The sequence below is a fragment of the Phascolarctos cinereus genome, unplaced genomic scaffold (genome assembly GCF_003287225.1).
Source record: "Phascolarctos cinereus isolate Bilbo 61053 unplaced genomic scaffold, phaCin_HiC Scaffold_726;HRSCAF=1367, whole genome shotgun sequence".
NCBI lineage: Eukaryota > Metazoa > Chordata > Mammalia > Diprotodontia > Phascolarctidae > Phascolarctos > Phascolarctos cinereus.
The window spans coordinates 156,287,029-156,306,459 of record NW_027556098.1 but is presented as its reverse complement, the minus strand read 5'-3'; the positions used below and the strand labels follow the sequence as shown (position 1 = coordinate 156,306,459).

The 19,431-nt window shown below is 41.2% G+C and overlaps 1 protein-coding gene across 1 annotated transcript in view; it reads left to right on the top strand.

Moving 5' to 3' along the window:
- Positions 1–5,372: 5,372 nt before the first annotated feature.
- MCM6 (minichromosome maintenance complex component 6) overlaps positions 5,373–19,431 on the top strand; it is a 38,536-nt gene continuing 24,477 nt past the window's right edge. Inside the window, exons 1-6 of the mRNA XM_021009486.2 lie at positions 5,373–5,589; positions 7,918–8,064; positions 11,284–11,394; positions 13,680–13,929; positions 16,917–17,082; positions 17,564–17,709. Of these exons, the coding sequence (XP_020865145.1) occupies positions 5,483–5,589; positions 7,918–8,064; positions 11,284–11,394; positions 13,680–13,929; positions 16,917–17,082; positions 17,564–17,709 (927 nt within the window). The 5' untranslated portion in view covers positions 5,373–5,482. The remainder of the gene's footprint in view (positions 5,590–7,917; positions 8,065–11,283; positions 11,395–13,679; positions 13,930–16,916; positions 17,083–17,563; positions 17,710–19,431) is intronic.

Sequence of the window (19,431 nt, the reverse complement as noted above, 5' to 3'; positions counted from 1 at the left end):
GTAGTAGTTACAAAATTTGACAATAGATTGGACATGGGGATTGGTAAGTGTATTGAGCTGCAAGAGGAAGAAAAAGGCTGTAGGCAGACATCTGACAGAAGTTTTCTGATAACAAATGTGTTTGCAGACTTAACGTAATGACGGGTCATGACTTTAAAAGACTTCTTGGCAAAGAAGTGATAGGTGTGGAGTAAGACATAAACTTCCAGATCTGGCCATTGTTCTGATGTTACAAGGGAGGGTTTCTCTTTGAAGAGAGTTGCCCAGTTGTTGGGTAGTGACAGTGATTTGAGGGGGGGGGGTACAAAAAGGGATCAATAAAACACTGACAAATATGAATAGGATACATAGTTAAACTTAAAGTAGATGGTCTTAAGGGGCAAATATAGAAACAAAGAAACTTAAGGATCAGGTCCTATCAGATGCAAACGAAAGAATTCCACAGGTCTCCTCTTTCAGTAGCTAAACAGCATGGGTACCATCTCCAGTCCTCTTGATCTATATCTTGCCATTGGACCCAGAAGACTCTGGGAGGAGAAAAGGAGGCTGGTGACCTAGCACAGCCCTCCCTCACTTAAATCCAATTCGCTTGCATGTCAGGGCATCATCTTCCTGACATCAAGGTCCTCTTCCAGAAAGGACAAACAACAACCAAAACAAAAAGGCCCCTAGAACCAGCCCCTGGGCGAAAACTGCCTCAGTACTTTTGACCCCAGACATTCACTCTGCATAAGACCTAACAGCAATCTGGGAAATGTAACTGGATGCTCTATAAATTATATTGCATCTGAATCAGTTACAATTGTCCTAATAGAGGAAGTTGCACCTCAACCAATTTCTACCTGAGCAGCGACAAAGAGTCAGAGTCAAGAAACATTTATTAAGCACTTACTACAAGCCAGACTTTGTGTTAAGTGCTGGTGATGTAAAGAAGAAACAGGGGCAGCTAGGTGGTGAAGTGGATAGAGCACTGGCCCTGAGTCAGGAGGATCTGAGTTCAAATCTTGCCTCAGAAACATGATACTCACTAGCTGTGTGACCCCGGGCAAGGCGCTTAACCCCATTGCCTAAAAAAAAAAAAAAGACAGGATGGCCCCTGCCCTCAAGGAGAAAACTATCTAATGGGGACAGACAGCACATTAAAATAAGCTGTAGGGTGGGGATGAGGGTCGAGGGAAGATTTTGGGGGAAGGGGAATGCAAAGTCCCATGGAGTGTAAAAACTGAAGAAATGAATGTCCAGTATGTCCTAGTTAATGGTGGAGGATCTGGGAGGAGCTCAGCACTGCCCCCTCCATCTTCTTCAATGGGAGGGAGGGAGGGAGGAGGGAGGGAGGGTGGGGTCCAGGGACCCCAATGAGGAGGTGTGAGTGACAAACCTCAGAGCAGAGGCCCAGAGGAAGCAGAGAGACTTGCCTTTGGAACCCTTTAGTGTTGTGGTATGTAACCATGCTGCTCCACAGTGCTGGACTTCAGTTATAATGCTGGGCCAAGTCCAGACCTTTCTGAGAGAGCTCTGTTAACACTCTAGTTAAAAAGAGCACAGTAATACCCAGCCAAACTTGAGGCTGAAAGTGGTGGATTGTGGCTGGCCACCCAAGAGGAAACACAGGGAGCGGAGAAGATTCCTCTGTCTAGCAAACCTAAGTAACCTGCCTGGCTCCACCCAGCAGCACATTAATCCATCCAGGGGAGACACTATATTCTTAAAGGACCAAGCTGAGATAGCATGTTCTGTGAGGAAGTAGCCCCACCTAGCAGTAGAGTGACCTGTCCATAACCTCCACCAATGTTCCAGAGTCATGAGTTACCTTGACTTCATGTGCTGCCTTTACATATGTCTCCTTACCATTATATACCAAGTGTGTTCCCACTCTTTCCTCCCACTCCCACTCCTGGATTCTGTGTATACTTGTGGAAGAGTATGTCCCAGAGGAAGGGGAAAATATGTCTTTTTCTTAATTTAAAATTTTTTTTCATAATCAATTATTTTTAGTTTTCAACATTCACTTCCGTAAGATTTTGAGCTTTGAATCTTCTCCCCTACCCTCACCTCCCCCACCCCAGGACAACATGCAATCTGATATAGGATCTACTTATACATTCATATTAAACATATTTTCACATTAGTCATGTTGTAAGGAAGAATTAGAACTAATGAGAGGAGCCACGAGAAAAAAGAAACAAAACAACAAAAGAAAAGGAAGCAAATAGTATGCTTCCATCTGCATTCCAACTCCAAAGTTCTTTCATGGGATGTGAATAGCATTTAAATGTGACATTTCTTTTCTTTTTTTCCAGGTTAAGTGACTTGACCAGGGTCACACAGCTAGTAAGTGTCAAGTGTTTTGGTCTGAGGCCGCATTTGAACTCAGGTCCTACCTGACTTCAGGGCCAGTGCTCTATCCACTGTGCCACCTAGCTGCCCCTAAATGTGCTATTTCTAAGATCTTATTGAGATACTCGCTTATTGTTAATGGCAAGAACACTGCTTGGGTATAATGAACTGCCGTGTTACTCCTAGAATTCATCACTCTGGGGCCTCAACCTGCCAATGCAAGTACAAGTTATGAAAGTGATCTCAGAGGGGATGCCATACCCAGAAGAGAGAAGAAAGATATTCAGAAGGGACACAGGGCAGTTTTGTTACTATGATATTAAATTTAATATACACTTTTTTAAAAAGCATGAGACAAAGAGACAAAAAGGGAAGGATACAACTAGGAAGGTAATTCAGACACAGTGAACTTCAGGCCACGGGCAGGAAGAAATATGAGGATCAATGATGTTCAGTCCAATGTTCAGTACAATGATGTCCAATAATGTTGGAGAGGACAGCCTTGGACTTGGCACAACCCGGTTTTGCCAAGCTTTCTGCTTTTTCCCCTAGTACATACATAGATTCTTATATACCAAGGTAAGCAAGAGCCACGGATTTTATAAGGAAGAGATGGATTCTTGTTCAAACATGTCTTTTTGGTTTCCTATCTTTGAAGTCACAGACATGGAGATGCTAGGCACGGGCTACCTATGCTATGAGAGGCCCCAGTTATACAAGTATGAGGCCTGGACACTAGAAAAGAGCAGGAAGGAGCAGAGGCTGACCACTGCCAGTTAGCTCTTTGGATCTGAGATAAGCCATCAAAACCATAGAAGACTACTCATACCCCAAGTTAAAAAAAAATCTGTAACAAATATAGTTAATCAAAACAAAACACCATTTTGGCCAGTTCCAAAAACATATATTTCATTCTGCACCTTGGCACTATCACTCTCTGTACTGAGGTGAACAGCATGCTTTATCATTGGTATTCTGGAACTGTGGTTGTTCATTTCATTGATCACAGCTTTTAGTCTTTCAAAAATTAGTTTTATATCTCCTCCTAGAACCTCCATTTAAGAAGGCACCCAGGCCAACCATCTCTTCATTTCTCACCAAGCTGCAATCCGGGCTCCTCCATGATACTCCCAGACCTGGTACCTTCCCTCCCCTTTCCCCTTTTCAGCTTCCTTTAATGTGTTCTCTTCCCCTGTTAGAAAGTAATCTCTTTGAGGGCAGGGTCTGTCTTTCTTTTTGCTCATATTTGTGTGCCTGGCACTTAATAAATGCATATTGACAGTCTGACTATAAATTGTTCCCTTGATTCTACTCACTTAACTCTATATGATTCACACAAATCTTCCTGGGTTTCTCTGAAACCATCTCTTTTATCATTTAAAGTACAAATAGTATTCCATTACATTTATGTCATAATTTGTTCAGCCATTACCCAATTTGTATACACCCCTTTAGTGTCCAGTTCTTTGCCAGTACAAAAAGAAGTACTGTAAATATTTTTTGTACATATGTATCCTTTTCTTCTTTCTTTGTTCTCTTTGGGACATAGGCCCAGTAGTGATATTCCTAGGTTAAAAGATTTCCACAGCTTAGCAACTGTGGGGCATAGTTCCAATTTTTTTCCAGAATGGGCAGACCAACTCAACTCTACTAACAGCACAATATTTACCCGTAACAGCATTTATTGTTTACTATTGCCAGGCACTGTTTATTCCATGGGCATACAATGTATGAAACAATACCTACTTGGAAAAAGCTTAAATTCTAATAAGGGGAGACAAGTACAAAAATTAATATGCACAAAATAAATACAAAAAAGTAGAAAATAGTTAAGTAAAAGGTAGTTTGGGAGGGATACCAGCAAATAGGAACAGGACAAGATGGTATCAACTTTAAAGGAGGAGAGAGTTGCTGAGTGATGGCGTCAGAAGAAGGGTATAAAAAGGGTGGGAGAGAGTAGAAAGGACACCAGCTCATCCATAAAGCCTTACGTTTTAGTAGTTGCAAGAGAAAAAAAGGTACTGGGTTTGGAGAAGATGCCAAGAGACACAGCATCTTTAAGAGACAGACAGGGTTCTTAGCAAGTCCCAGAAAAGGCAAGGAATATGAGAAGAGATTTAGGATCTTAGATTCAGAGCTAGAAGGGATGTAACAGGTCATCTAGTTCAACCTTCCCATTTTACAGGTGAGGTCAAAAAAGGTGGTATGAGTTGCTCAAAGAAGTAGGTAGCAAGTGAAAGGAAATAGGGTTTGAATCCAAAGCCCCTGGCTCCATATCCAGGGATCTTTCTGCAAGATCACAACATAAGAGAGTAATTCAGAAGGGAACATGGGGCAAGTTGGTTATTTGCTTGTTAAATTTAATATACACTTTAAAAAGAACTCTATAACCAAAATTCCCAGTTTCATATATGCTTACTATGACAGACTTCATCTTATGCCTTTATCTGTAATATGTTTAAACACCCCCTGTCCCCATTTGATTACAGGGTCTTTAAGAGTAAGGAAATTTTAAAAATTCATTTTTGTACACCCAGTGCCTAGTAATGTGTTTTACAAACCTATGTTGAATATTCTTCAGTAAAAGAATACTTTTAGTCCGTTAAAAACATTTTAGGGGACTAGCTCCCTACAGCGTAAAGAGCAAAGGCCTAAGAATCCGAGAGCCTGTGTTCGAATCCTACCTAAGACTGTAATCACCTCCCTGGGCCTCAGTTTCCATATCTGTAAAATGAGGCGGTTGACCTAGATAGCCTTTGTGGTCCCCTCCAGGTTTAGATCTATGGTCAATCTGTAAACATAAGCAAATATCCCACACTCAAAGTCCCCCTCCTCTGCAAACAAAATGGGCTACTGCACCTTCTTAACTTAGAAAAAGTTTTGAGCCCTGGAGGCCTAGGGGAAGAGAGTCCCTGCACGCAAGCATTTGGCGCGAAAAGCCTCACTCGATGGGCGGGGCTCCGGAGGAAGCAACTTCTCATTGGCTTGGTTTGGCGCGAAAACCGCGGACTCCGGGCCCGCGATTGGCTCACGCAACTTCGTCGGAGAGACGGCGGGGAAGACGCCTTTTCTCTCCCGGGCCGCGGAAGCTGCGCGTGGCTGCTTTGGGTAGGCTCAGCACCGGCGGCCCAGACTTCCCGGGGCCATGGACCTAGTGGCGGCGGCGGAGACGGGGGCGGGGACCCCGCACGTGGAGGTCCGCGATGAGGTGGCGGAGAAGTGCCAGAAGCTGTTCCTGGATTTCCTGGAAGAGTGAGTGGGAGGCCTGGCGGAGGGGGAGGGGGCTTCCACTGCTCCGCTGCGGCCTTTCTTCCCCGCCCCTCCGGCCCTCCTCCACCCCGCGGCTCCTGGACTGGGGGTCCTGATCCTCCCCTTCCCCGGGGATCAGGTTGCTTCCTCCCCACTGCCCCGGGGGTCAGGGCGTCGCCTCCCCACTGCCTCGGGAGTCAGGGTGCTCCAACCCCCCACTGCCCCGGGGGTCAGGGTGCTCCACCCCCCCCACTGCCCCGGGGGTCCGGGTGCTTCCTCCCGCCTGCCCCGGGGGTCAGGGTGCTCCACCCCCCACTGTCCTGGGGGTCAGGGTGTCCCCTCCCCACTGCTCCGGGTGTCAGGGTGCTCTAACCTCCCAGTGCCCGGGGTCGGGGTGCTCGGTCCCCCCCCCCAATTCCCCGGGGACAGCGTGTTGGCCCACTCAATCCCATCCCCATTCTCCTCCTCCCCACTTGGCTCCGTTACACTTGCTCCTCAGGGAGTGGTTGGGAAGAAATCGCTTTGCACAGTCGAGCTTTATAAAGCGCTCCGCCCCTGGGAATTATTGTTCCATTTTCTGCCCGCCCCCGTGCACCCAAGGCTGCTGGATCTCTCGGGCTGCCCGCCCCCGGCTCGGTTTTCTGCCTTCTCTAGTGTCGGGTCCGGGCACTGCCCGGGCCTGGAGCGGCGGCTTTGCCTCTTGCAGACCTTAGTCAAGAGCCGGGTGTCGGCCGGGCAATAACAGTCAAGGATAGGTTTCCGGGTTTTTTGGTGTTTGTTTTTTCGTATGTTGTCTTCCATACTAGAAGGTGGCAGCTAGGTGGTGCCGTGGTCCCTGGAGTAGAGTCCCGGTCTGGTCTGAGAACTTCCTAGCGCTGTGACCCTGGGCAAGTCACTGCCCAAGAATCCTCATCTGTCAAGTGGGAATAATTATAGTTCCTATCTCTCCTGGTTATTGTAAGGATTAATTGAGATAATATTTATAAAGCATTTTGCAAACATTAAAGTGCTACATAAAGGCTATTGTTAGTATGAGGATGAGGATGATGATCCTTGAGGGCGGGATCCCAGTTTTTTGCCTTTCTTTGTATCCCACCCTTGACAGTACCTGGTCACATTGATTGTAAGCTGCAGGGCTGGGATTTAAACCCAGGACTTTTAAATGCGAAGCAGGCCCTCTTTCCACCAGGCCGTTTCCATCAAACTCTACCCTGTGATCCACCTAACTCAGTATTCAAGGATTTGGCTGACTGTTCCATGCTGTATGGCTCCTGATGGGCTTAGTAGCTTCTGCTCTGGATAGACTATAGAGTTGAGCTTTTTGTACGTGAACATTTTGCCGTTGTGCCTTTATGTGATGATTTTTTTCTGAAAGTTATATTAAGGGATGGATGTTCCTGATGCGCTTTCACCTTAATCTTGGAGATTGTATGTCTATTTCTTCCCTAAGAGCAATCTCTTCTAAAGAGACAGCTGTCTGTGCAGGAAACAGCCCTGGTCTTGAAGTTGGAACTTAGGCTTGAGTCCCAGTTCTACCATTTACTTTCTTTATGGCAGGTGTGTCCCTTAACCTCTCTGGAGTTCTGCATAAAATGGGAATGATACATTTAAGCCTATGAAAGCCATTTGTGCACTACGAAGCACCCACAAATGTGGGTTGTTATTGGGTCAACAGAACCTGTATGTTAGGTACAAATGATTGCCCCCTCAGTTATTCTATCGAGTATATTTTGTTTTGTAGAACAGAGAAGAAAAATGCATAAATTTAAAAAAAAAAACCTTAATGTAACCTTTCTGCTTTGTGTTAAAAAACTGGCAAATTCTTTATTTATCTTTGTGTAGGCATATATTATGAATCTCCCATTTCCTTTCCCTACCAGAAGTTGTCAAAGATGCTTTTGTTAGTGAGCATGTTTATTTTTACCTTTGTTCTTGGACCAGCATTTAAAATATCCTTTATTTTTCTGTAAATCAGCGTAAGTAAGCCCCTTTGCAAAATTTGGGCTTCTGGAGCTTGGGTTTTTTTTTTTCCTGACCTTAAGAAGAATACATTTTTGTATTGTAATGTCTGTTACCCAAAGTTTTTTCTTTCTCCTAGTCTTTTGTCATTTGGCTTCTGAGCTTCAATGTCTTCATCCATAAATAAGAATAATAATACTCACACTACTTAATTTCCAGAACTTATGAAAAAGGCATTTTTAGGCTCTAGGACACTGCACACACACACACACACACACGCACACACATTTTGTGTGTGTCTGTGTGTATCTGTTATTAATAATACTTCATGCCCACCTGTTTAATTTGATCTGGTCTTAATGTTTCTTACAGATTCCAGAGCAGTGATGGAGAAGTAAAATACTTGCAGCTGGCAGAAGAGTTGATTCGTCCTGAGAGAAACACATTGGTTGTGAGTTTTTTGGACCTGGAGGAATTTAATCAGCAGCTTTCCACCACTGTTCAAGAGGAGTTCTACAGGTATGATGTCTTATTAAAAACCCACAGAGGCTAATAGTCTCTTAGACTCAGACCTGTAGAACATCAGAGCCAGATGAGACCTTTTAAGTCAGTCCAAACTCTTCATTTTACAGAGATCTTGGTCAGAAGGTGTTCTGTTAGCAGGGTGCTTGTGACTGCAAACATATACCTCTAATGAGCCACTAAAAAGTAGGGAGCCCCTAAGAGAACTGTACTGAAAAGACATCTCACACTCATATGTACATGGGTTTTCTCATGTTTGTGAATCACGTCTTTGTTTAGAGTTGTTCAGCTTTTATATAAGAGAGTTCCATTTCGGGTATTGAACACTAATGTGATATTTACTTTGTCCCCTTATGAAGGTCCCCAGAGAACTGTATATGGGGCAGTATATGTGTGTTTTAGGTAGTCCTCAGAATATCTCTTCTGTCCGCAGAATAAATCAGTTTAAAATGAACATCCAGGGCAACCTTGAAGAAGAAGAAAGTCACAGAAGGGAAGGGAGTGGGGGTGAACTCCCCTGCTGTTGGTAATGGGAAAGCAGCCTGAACACCTACAGAGCTAGGAGGCACAGTGGAGTTAGGAAGACCTTAGTTCAAATCCTGCCTCAGAGCCTTGCTAGCTATGTGTGTAGCCCTGGACAATTCATTTAACCTCTCAGCCTCTCTTTATCTGTAAAATGGGGAAATGGCACCTACCAATGAGGAAGCCAGAGGCTGAGATGAGGAAGGAAAGCATTCATTCTGCCAAAAGTACAGGTTATTAATAGCTAACATATACTAACATATACATAGTACCTACTATGTACCAGGTATTCTCATATCATTTGCAAAACTTGAAAGTACTACAAAAATGCTAGCTAAATGGTTCTAACCTGGTGACCATGAACTTTTTTCTTAATATTTTGATAATTATATTTCATTATAATTGGTTTCATTTGTAATTCTGTGTATTGTATTTTATGCATTTAAAAGCATTCTGAGAAGCGGTCCATAGACTTCACTGGAGTGCCAAAGGGGTCCAGGTCCATGACAAACAATGGTTAGAAGCCCTGCCTATAACATCTTTTAGCATCACCTGACTGAGTTACTTTCCCAGGCTCTTCTACCCTTACCCCACACCCACCTGAGTTGTTTTAGTCGGGGCTGCCAGTTGCACTTACAGGAACATCAGTGCAAAATGTACAAACAATATTAAAGGGTTAAAGCTATAGCTGATAGAAAATTGAACTTGGAGTCAGGAGGACCTGAGTTCAAAACCCACTTCTGACACTTAACAGCAGTGACCATGTGCAAGTCATGTAACCTTATCTGTAGAATGGGAATCCCATCTGCAGTATGCATCTTACAGGGCTGAGGCTCAGATGAGATGGAGGAGTTTACATTTGGAAAGAATTTCATCATCTAGTCTAACCATGCCTGAAGAAAGATACAATATACCTGATAAGTGGTCATCCAGCTTCTACTTAAAAGTTACTGTGGGGGAGAACCAGCTGCCTCACGAGGCAGTCTGTTCCATCTGTAGAGGGCTCTAGTTGTCAGCAGGTTTTTCCTGACATCCAGCCCAGATTTGCCTTTTTGCCGCTTCTCCCCGTTGCTTTTAGTTCTTGCCTCCAAGGACAAGAAGCCTGATCCTTTCTTTCACATGATGGCCCTTCATATACTCAAGGTCCCCTTTCATATTCCTCTTCCTAGTCTTCTCTGAAGAGAAGGATGTTTCTAGGCTGAACATGTCCAGGCCCTTTAGCTGTTCTCCACAGAGCATTGACTTGAGGCCCTTTGCCATTCTGGTTGCTCCCTAGTTTATCAACATTCTTCCTAAACTGTGGTGCCCAGACCCAAACTCTGAAAGTATGGTCACTGTCACCTTTTTGTTCCTGGAAACTATTTCTCTCTTAACACTGCCCAAGAGCAGAGTAGTTTTGTTTTGTTCTGGGCTGCCATCTCATATAATTGATTCATTGAACTTGCATTCCACTAACATCCCCCTTTTCAGACAAAGTGCTGTCTGGTTTTCCCCATCTTGTATTTGTGAAATTGATTTTTTAAAAGAGTCAAGCATAAGACTTTAGATAAATCCTAATTAAACTTTACCTACAAGTTTTATCCCAACATTTTAGTTTTATTAATAATCATTTTGACAGTGACGGTCACCCAGTGTTATCTATCCTTCCCTACTTTGTGTCATGCAAATTTGATAATAGTGCTTTATCCAAAGTTACTGAGAAGGGGAAAAAAAAACCCAACTCAGCACCGGCCAAAGCCAAGATCCTCGGGGCATTCCACTGAAGACCTTCCAAGTTGACATTTGATCCATTCATGCCTCCTTTGGATGTGAGTCCATCTGAATGTACTAGCAAATGTCTAACCTGCCTCTCTCCAGCTTTCCCACCAGAAAAACATGAGATATCTGATAAGGGTCTGATATCCAAAATATGTAGGCAGCTAACATATATAAGCCCAAATGGTGGTCAAAGAACGTAAACAAATAAGTCTTCACAGAAGAGTTGTAAACTTAACAGCCATTTAAAAGAGTGCTCCAAATTGCTAATGGTAAGAGAAATGAAAATTAAAACTCAAACCCCAGCAAAAAAAGAAGGGGAAAATGAATAGTGTAAAATACTCGATCAGTGTTCTGCTGAAACCTCGGTACATTGTATCTTGAGAATTCCTCTGAATAATCCTTTTCAAAAACATAGGATGTTAGGCTAATATAGCCTGTTCTTAGTGAAGCCAACTTAGATCTTTGTGATAATGCCTATGAAGTGCTTTTCATACTTTCAAGTGCCATATAAATGTAATTGCTGATGGCTTTGTAGTAAGAATGATGGTAATAGCGGAAGTATCATGAAAGCCAAGCTGTGGCTGTAAGGCTTGGTCATTGATGTTTGTCTAGATTAGTAGTTCTCAACCTGATGTCCATGAACTTGTTTCCTTTAATGTTTTGATTGCTATATTTTAATAGAATTGGTTTCCTTTGGAATCCTATTTATTATATTCATTTAAAATCTTTGTTCTCAAAAGGGGTCCTTAGGCTTGACCAAGTTGCCCCAGGGGTTCCTAACATGAAAAGGATCCCTGATCTGGAGAAATGTTCTGCTCAGTTGCTAAGCTTCCTGAGATTGTTCCCAGACTGAAAAGTCTTGGTTGGTTCTTCTGATAAGCATGGAGAGAACTTGTTACACATACGTAGATTATGCACTATTTTGCTGTGTTTCAGAGTTTATCCCTACTTGTGCCGGGCATTGAAAAACTTCGTTAAGGATCGTAAAGAAATTCCTCTTGCCAAAGATTTTTATGTTGCGTTCCAAGACCTCCCTACCAGACACAAGTAAGAAGCCAGGACATTTTTTCCTTTGTTTTTTCTTTGTTTTTACTCCCAAATCTCAGTATTAATATTATTATTATTTTTTAAATTCTCACAGAAGCAAAGTCAATTATTATAAAATTATATAAAGTGTATATTACATATAAAATTTTATAAAATTATTATAAAAAATTCAGTTAACATTTTAGTTTTAACAGTAATTTCAGATGCAATAAATTCTTAACTCTAAGGGGAGCAAGCATCTCTTCCTACATACCCATCAGAATGAGGACAATTGTGGCTGCCACAAAACTAGCATACATAATAGTCCAAATAATAATTACAGAATGAAGAATATATGCATGTAATTATTGAAAAAAGACAAATATTCTTGCAAATAGAAAAGCTCAGAAAATGAAAGCTAGAGCAATTTGCAAAGTATGTATTATATTACATATATAAAAAGTTACTTAAATTGCTGATAAAAAGGACCTCTTCAGTTCATATTTTGTGTGATACTTTTAGTGTCTACACAGATCTTTTTAAAAATTAGATAACATTTACTAAATATTTAAGCAGTAACAATGCATTAAGTATTTTTTTTCATGTATTAATACATATAATTCTTTTGTAATGATGCTATAGAAGAGTATGTATGGCCTTATGTACAGTACATAAAAATCCTACAATAATTATTTTTGCTTAATGATATTTGTGGACCTTTCCTAAAGTTTATAAAGGAAATCTAAGCTTCTGTGTTTTACATAAAGTGCTACATGTATTTAAATACCTCAAGGCTCTTTTCTGAATGCTGTTTCTGAATTCTCACCCTTCAAAAAAGATATCATAGGTATAGTTCAGGCAGGATTTATAACATTTGTAAAATTCTTCCTTCGTTGTGTAGTTTTTGCTAGATACACTTACTCAAAGTAGACAATGGCTAATTTCCTTCCTCCTTTCCCTCCCTCTCTCCCTCTTAATAGAATCACATCATCTTAGAGAGGTGTCCAGTGATCTGTTGTTTTATTAAAGAAACTGGGCCATAAACAAATAAATAAGCTAACGTCACTTCTTCTGCTTAACTTCAAAGTGTAAAATGCTTTTGTGAAGACAGAGAGGTTATGTAGAAGGCCAAAACTCTTAAATATTTAGTCTTTTTTAAAAAAATCAAACAGATACAAAAATATACTTAGTATTTGTGCATGGTTTTTGCAAGTTGCTGCATTATTTATCTTTCTAGAAAGGTAATTCCATCCTGTCAGCCCTGACATGGGGATTACCTAGCCTTTACTTATATACTTGAGAATTCTGGAACACTTTTCATCTGGATATACACGTATCTCATTGTAAAACCAAAGAGAAAGCTGTTCTAAGATGATTTATGATTCCTTTGTATTTTCTTTGGAATAAAAGAAATCTATCAAACCCAACTTTTTAGTTACTAAATGGTGTACGTATTGTTCTTTTAAGACAGTCCATCCTAGAGCATTTTGAATAGTCACTGTCCTTGTTATAATGGTAGAATATGTAAATGCACATAATGGGATTAATGCTGAACACTAGCAGATAACGTCTGCAGTGTGGTATGTGTGCATGCATTTTGTCTTTTATGTAAGTTGAGTTTTAAAATTGCTCTTCTTAGAGCTGTGGAGAAAAGCCTTTTTTTTAAAAGGCAGAATGTAAATTCAAGAGAAAGCAAATTTTCATTTTTTGCACGGGAGGTAACAGGTACTATCATCCTGGAATTTGAAAAAGACTTTGATACTAATAAGTCAAGTGAGAGGAGGTGAAAAGAATGATGACAACCACAAAAATCAGTGACGACTTATCTGAGTTAGCAGAGCTGATAATGGGCAAGACTTTGAAATAGTTTCATTTTGCAGAGGAATTTGAGTGTTATGTTGAGTGGGTAGAAATTGAGACGTACCTATAAAACTGATCAAACATCAGGCATTTATTAAGAGCCTACTATGTATCAGGAACACTGCTAGGTGCTGGAGTGCCAGAGGAATGAACAAATGTGAAGAATGACGCAATCCCTTCTCTCAACTGGATATTGTTATTTCCAAACTTGAAAAGTTTCAAAATTAATTTATTCTCTGTCACAAATACAAAATATTCTAATTTGCTTCCCTTTTGCATTGAAGTAAAGGATGATTAATAGTAGTTTGTGACTTAGGGGATGAAGGTAGAGGAGGAATGAGCTAGAGAAAGTTGCATTAACATAGAAAAACTTTTTTTGTGAGCTTAGTTGGGAAATTCTGTTTGAGCACTGAGTGTCTGCTGATAAAACATTTCTCCTTTTACAGAATTCGGGAGCTGACTTCATCCAGAATTGGTTCGCTCACACGGATCAGTGGGCAGGTAGTCCGAACCCACCCAGTGCACCCAGAGCTTGTAAGCGGTACCTTCTTATGCCTAGACTGTCAGACAGTCATCAAGGATGTGGAACAGCAGTTCAAATACACACAGCCCAACATCTGCCGCAATCCAGTGTGTGCCAACAGAAGAAGGTTCCTGCTGGATACGAACAAATCAAGATTTGTTGACTTTCAAAAGGTATTATTTTTGGTTAGGTCCATCATGTGTCAGTAACTCCTAGACACCTTAAAAAAAATTTTGGGGGGAGGGGTGTTTGTTAAGTTCATTTTGCCCATTAAGTTACCATTTGCAGGTTTGATAAACCCTAGGTTAGTAGGGTTTTTTATATTTATTTAGGTGTGGACCTGTGATTTCATTGGTGTGGGAGAATTTCAGTATGGTAATTATCTTCACTAATATGGATCCGCTACTCCTCTGTGATTTATAGGCTAAGAGAATTGTCCTCAGGCACTGAGTAAGGTCACATAGCTAGTGTGTGTCCCAGGGAGAATTTGACTCTAGGTCTTCCAACTCCAAGGCTAATCCTCAATTCACAACCCCAGACTGTTGGGGACTGTTAGGGTGTTCGAGGAGGGCTAGCACCTCCGGCCCACTCACTTACCTTGAGTGTCCACCTGTCACCCAACTCTCACTTTTGGTTCTAAGTAGCTGTAGCATGTGTAGTGGCTGCACCCCGATGAAACTGTCTCAGCAGATAGGCTAAGCCAGGTGGAGGGTAGCCGACAGAGAGGCTTTAAACCCATTGGTGAGCTAGAGGAATGCCTACCCCAAGTGCGTGACGACTTCTGGCAGAATGGGCTGATGAGATAAGTTTGTTCCAGTGGCCGTTAAGGCGATTTAAACAAGTGCTGCGGAGGGCTTAGAGCTCGATAAGACACCAGAGATAACAGTGTCATCCACTGCATTCCAGGCTGTTGCCAGTCATCCTGATTTTTGTCCTGCCACTGGACTTCAATGACTGGAAAGAGAGTGAGGCTGATGACTTTGTGCAACTCTGCCTCACTTCAATCCAGTTCATGCACAAGTCAAGACATCACCTGTGATGTCCCAAAGAGGAAGGACAAACAGCAACCCCAGACCATTTTTCTATCTAGTAATTTAAACCAGAATTATTTGGATTGTTATGGGGTTCTTTATTAAACCTCAGAGTTGGTTTTTTTTTAAACTATTCTAATATATTAAAGTATTGACTAGGATTAATTTAGAATGGCAGACCATAATACTTCTTCTTTGTTGAAAAGAATAATAGCTATTATGATCATTTTCTAAGCTTATAGATCAGGGAATTCATAAGATTTAGGGCTTGGTATAATTATTAATTCATGAGAACGTGAAATCTAATTTCTTATGAATGGTCAGACAAAGAAGCTTAAAAAAGTATTGTGACAGTTATTAACCTTTTCTGCAAAGGAGTTAGGTCTGCTGTTCTAGTTAATCCAGGCCAATACCCCAAATTTTATATCATTCAGCAGTAAATATTTAATTCTTAGTTAAATTCCCTTTGCTTACAATCTGCCAGTCAGTCAACCAAGAAGCATTTTTAAGTTTCTGTTTTATTACAATGAATTTAATAATGAATTTACCTAGTACAGAATGCTTTTTTTTCCATATCCTTATGAAGTAGGTAATACAAATACTATTATTCCATTTTACCACTGAGAGATTAGTTTTAAGAATAAGTTCAGTAACTTGCGCATGGTCAGCGGCCTGGCACTTGTTGGACCAGGACTTGAAAACGGATTTTCTGATTCCTAATCCAGGACCCTTCATCAAGCTACACCAATGTATTTCGCAGATGAACCTCAGTGTCAGCTTAATGGTATTGGAACATAGGTGCTTAAAGAAAAATTCCCACTGATAGAGGGGAATAATGGTTAAATCAGTCCTAAACTAGCAGAAACAAATATTTATTTGTTTTAATTTAGAATACATTATAAATTGATAGATTTTCTTTGGTTCCGCATTAAAACTAGTTGGTATTTCTTGAGGAGCACACAGTGTCTGGTCGTTGTGGAAGGTGGGGCAGAAGTGTGCAAATTATTAGCAAAGAGGACATCAACTTAGAATGAAACAATTAACTGCAAATTGATAATCCACAAAGTAAAAAATATATACAGGAATAATCAAGAGTTGGCTATACTTCAGAGGATTAAAATCAAATGTTCCTTTGAGGTACATTTCTCTTCTCAGCAGTCATGTAGTTTACTGTTAATAATTGGTGGGAAGGATCGAAACTTGTAGGGTTGGACTTCTAAGTTTTGGTTTCTTGGCATATTCCTCTTTCTGCTGCTCTTTGGAGTAGAACAAGTAAATTTGATTTCTCGCCTTTTTTCCCCCCCAAATTCTTTATCAATCACACCTTGATTCCATTCAGTTGTGTGATCAGGACATAATTCATTCTTTTTCCCCCGTAATTGCACTAGTTCCTTATCTTTATCGGTTTTGTGGCAATCAGCTTGGATTCCTCAATGCCTAAACTTTTATCAGTAAAAAGGGGCCCCAATTTCCTTTTGATTTGTTAATGAATTAATAACCAGGTAAAATACCTTTACAGTTTCTAAATGCCTGAGTTTTTATCCTTATGAAGGCAAGTTTTCCATGCTTACATAATTTTTCTCAGCTTATTCTGATCATTTCTTGGGGCTGATTCATCACATTTGACATTATACAAATGATTTTTTTTTTAAATAAAAGGTTTCTTACCCAATGGCATTAGAAAAATCCTTTCTCAGTGAAAGAGTGAGGTGACATTTCATTATTTTGATTTATTTTTGGAGACTTTTGGGTCTCCTTGTCTCACCTAGGCCAGAAGTACTTTGGCCACTTGAGGGCTTGACCCCACTGCTGACTGACCTGGAACCTTTGACCTGCCCCATTTCCAGCCTGAGCCAGTTCACCCATCCTTAGGCAGCCTGGTGGTCCTCCTCTCCTTCCCACCTTCCTCCCACAGACTCCCCATATAGGCTTAGTTAGGACACATGATCAGTTGCTGACCGGGACCTCTGAACTCATGCGATCCCTCAGCCTCTGCCAGTAGCAGGAATTGGTGTGTGGCACCATGCCTGGCCAAATGCCAGAGCTTAGGAAGAAGGTTTTCTACAAAGTGGGATTTAAAAGTCACTTCATTTCATGTTAACACAAAACAATTTTTTGTCCTTGTGTAGGTTCGTATTCAGGAGACACAGGCTGAGCTCCCAAGGGGAAGTATCCCCCGTAGCTTGGAGGTCATCTTGAGAGCTGAAGCTGTGGAATCAGCGCAGGCTGGTGACAAATGTGACTTCACGGGCACTCTGATTGTGGTCCCAGATGTTGCTAAGCTTAGCACACCAGGTATGTGATTCCCATTAATGGGATGTTGGTTTCTCTGGATGTTTCTCACTCTTGTGTCAGTAAGTCAGTCATCAGTAACCATTTATTAAGTGCCTACTCTGCTCTAGCCACTGTTCTAAGTGATGGGAATGTAGAGAGAGACAAATGACAGTCTCTGCCCTTGAGGCGCTCGTAATCCAGTCCGATTGCTTGCATCTGGCTCTAAATTTTCCAGTTTTTCAGTAGATTATGCAGTTACCTCTTTTCTGCTTATCTCTTGCCTGTTCATTAAAGAGTTGGTAGGAAAAGGGGATGATGCTTAAGCAGTCAGTGTTTTAGGGGTCAGAGGTTGAAACTATCAGCCAAAAAGAAATTTTGGAGACCGATAGGTATCACTTATTTGTGTAGCTCTCCTTCCTTGATTAGTTGAGTTAAGCTGCAGATTGTAGAGGGCTGGTTGTGGTAAGAACTGTCTTGAAGGTCACTTACCTTTTTCTTCCAGGAGTACGTGCAGAGACAGATTCCCGAGTCAGTGGAGTTGATGGATATGAGACAGAAGGTGTCAGAGGGCTCCGGGCTCTTGGTGTAAGAGATCTCTCTTATAAGCTCGTCTTCCTTGCCTGCTATGTTGCGCCAACTAATCCAAGGGTGAGTGGTGGTGTTGTTTTTCTTCTTCTTAAAGAAGTGCAACACTGAATTGTTCCTTAGACAAGGGTCCAAGACCCTTGACCATTTCTGTGTAAGGAGGTACTATTTGCCTAGCTCATATTGAAGGTTTTTTTGTTTTTGTGTTTCTTTGAATCCCCAGTGCTTAGCATAGTCCCTGGCATATAGTGGACACTTAATAAATGCTTGCTTACTTATCATGACTCAAAGTGGGTTTTATCTAGGAGTTCTTTCTCAGTTGATAGAGTATTTCTTGATTGTATAATACTGAAACTATCTTCCTGTTTCCCATTCTATAACCTCAGGAGAATTTTGGTTTCTTATTTATAAAAATTTTCTCTACTTCTGAAGTATAAAGTTAATGTTGTTTGGTTCCTTAGTTCTCCTTTCCAGGTACCAAATTCAAATGTATCTCTTTGTGATACTCGGCAAAATTATTTAAGCAGACCTTTTTCAGGAGAAGCTTATAAACTGAAATGACACTGATGGAGACAGCCTTAAAAAGGACACAAAGTGAAATTATATTTTGTGCAAGAATGTCATAGAAATCGCATGTTTAGGGTAGGGCTAATGAAATTTTGCTTTCTTCAGTTAGTAAAGACTTTGTGAAAGAGGTGAGGTTAATTATCTAGCTATACTAATTATTTCTCATTTGTGGAAAGGGAAGGAGTTGGTGGTATAATGATTATCTCTCAAATGTCCAGGGTTAAACCTAGGTTGAACTCTGAGTTTCAGGTTTTCATTTCATTTCAGGTTTCATTTATTGTTTTAGTGCTTGAGATCACATTGCTTCAAACATCGTAATGCCTTCAATTAACAAGCATTTATTAAGTATTTGCTATTAATGGGGAATATAAAGAAAGGCAAAAACAGTCCCTGCCCTCCAAGGACTTATATTCTCATAGGGGAATCAACCTGTAAGCCAGTAATTACATATAGGATAGAGAGAAGATGGGGGTGATTTCAGAAAAGCGTCCTGTATGGGGCAGCCAGGTGGCGTAGTAGATAGAGCACCGGCCCTGAAGTCTGGAGGACCTGAGTTCAAATCTGGCCTCTGACCAAAACACTCAACACTTACTAGCTGTGTGACCCTGGGCAAGTCACTTAACCCCAATTGCCTTAATAAAAAAAGAAAAAGAAAGAAAGGCCTCCTGCAGCAGGTAGGGCTTGACCTTGACTCCTTGAGAAAGCCAGGAGGCAGAGGTGAGGAGGGAGAGTATACGAGAGCAAAAGTATGGTGACAGGAAATGGAGATGTCATGGGTTTAACTGTCATCTCTATGCGTGTGACACCCAGATCTACAAATCCATCCCCCATCTCTTCCGTGCAGGCTTAGATCACCAGAAGCCTATTTGATTTATTAAACTTGATGCCCTGAAAACATCTAAAACTCAATACATCTAAAACTAACCTCAAACTTTTCTATTTTTGTCCAAAGTAGATATTCTTTTAGTGTCTTAGGTTTGTGTTCTCAGTGTTATCCTTGACTTTTCCCTTTCCCTCCCGCCGTATGTCCAATGTCCATTTCTACCTTCACAGCGTCACTAACACCCCACCTCTTTCCACTAACACAGCCATTACCATAATTCAGACCTTCATCATTTCTGGCCCAGATTATTACAGTTGCCTCCTAATTGGTCTCTATGCCTATAATTTTCTCACCACTCTAGCCCATTCTGCATATTCCTGCCAAGGTTATTTTTC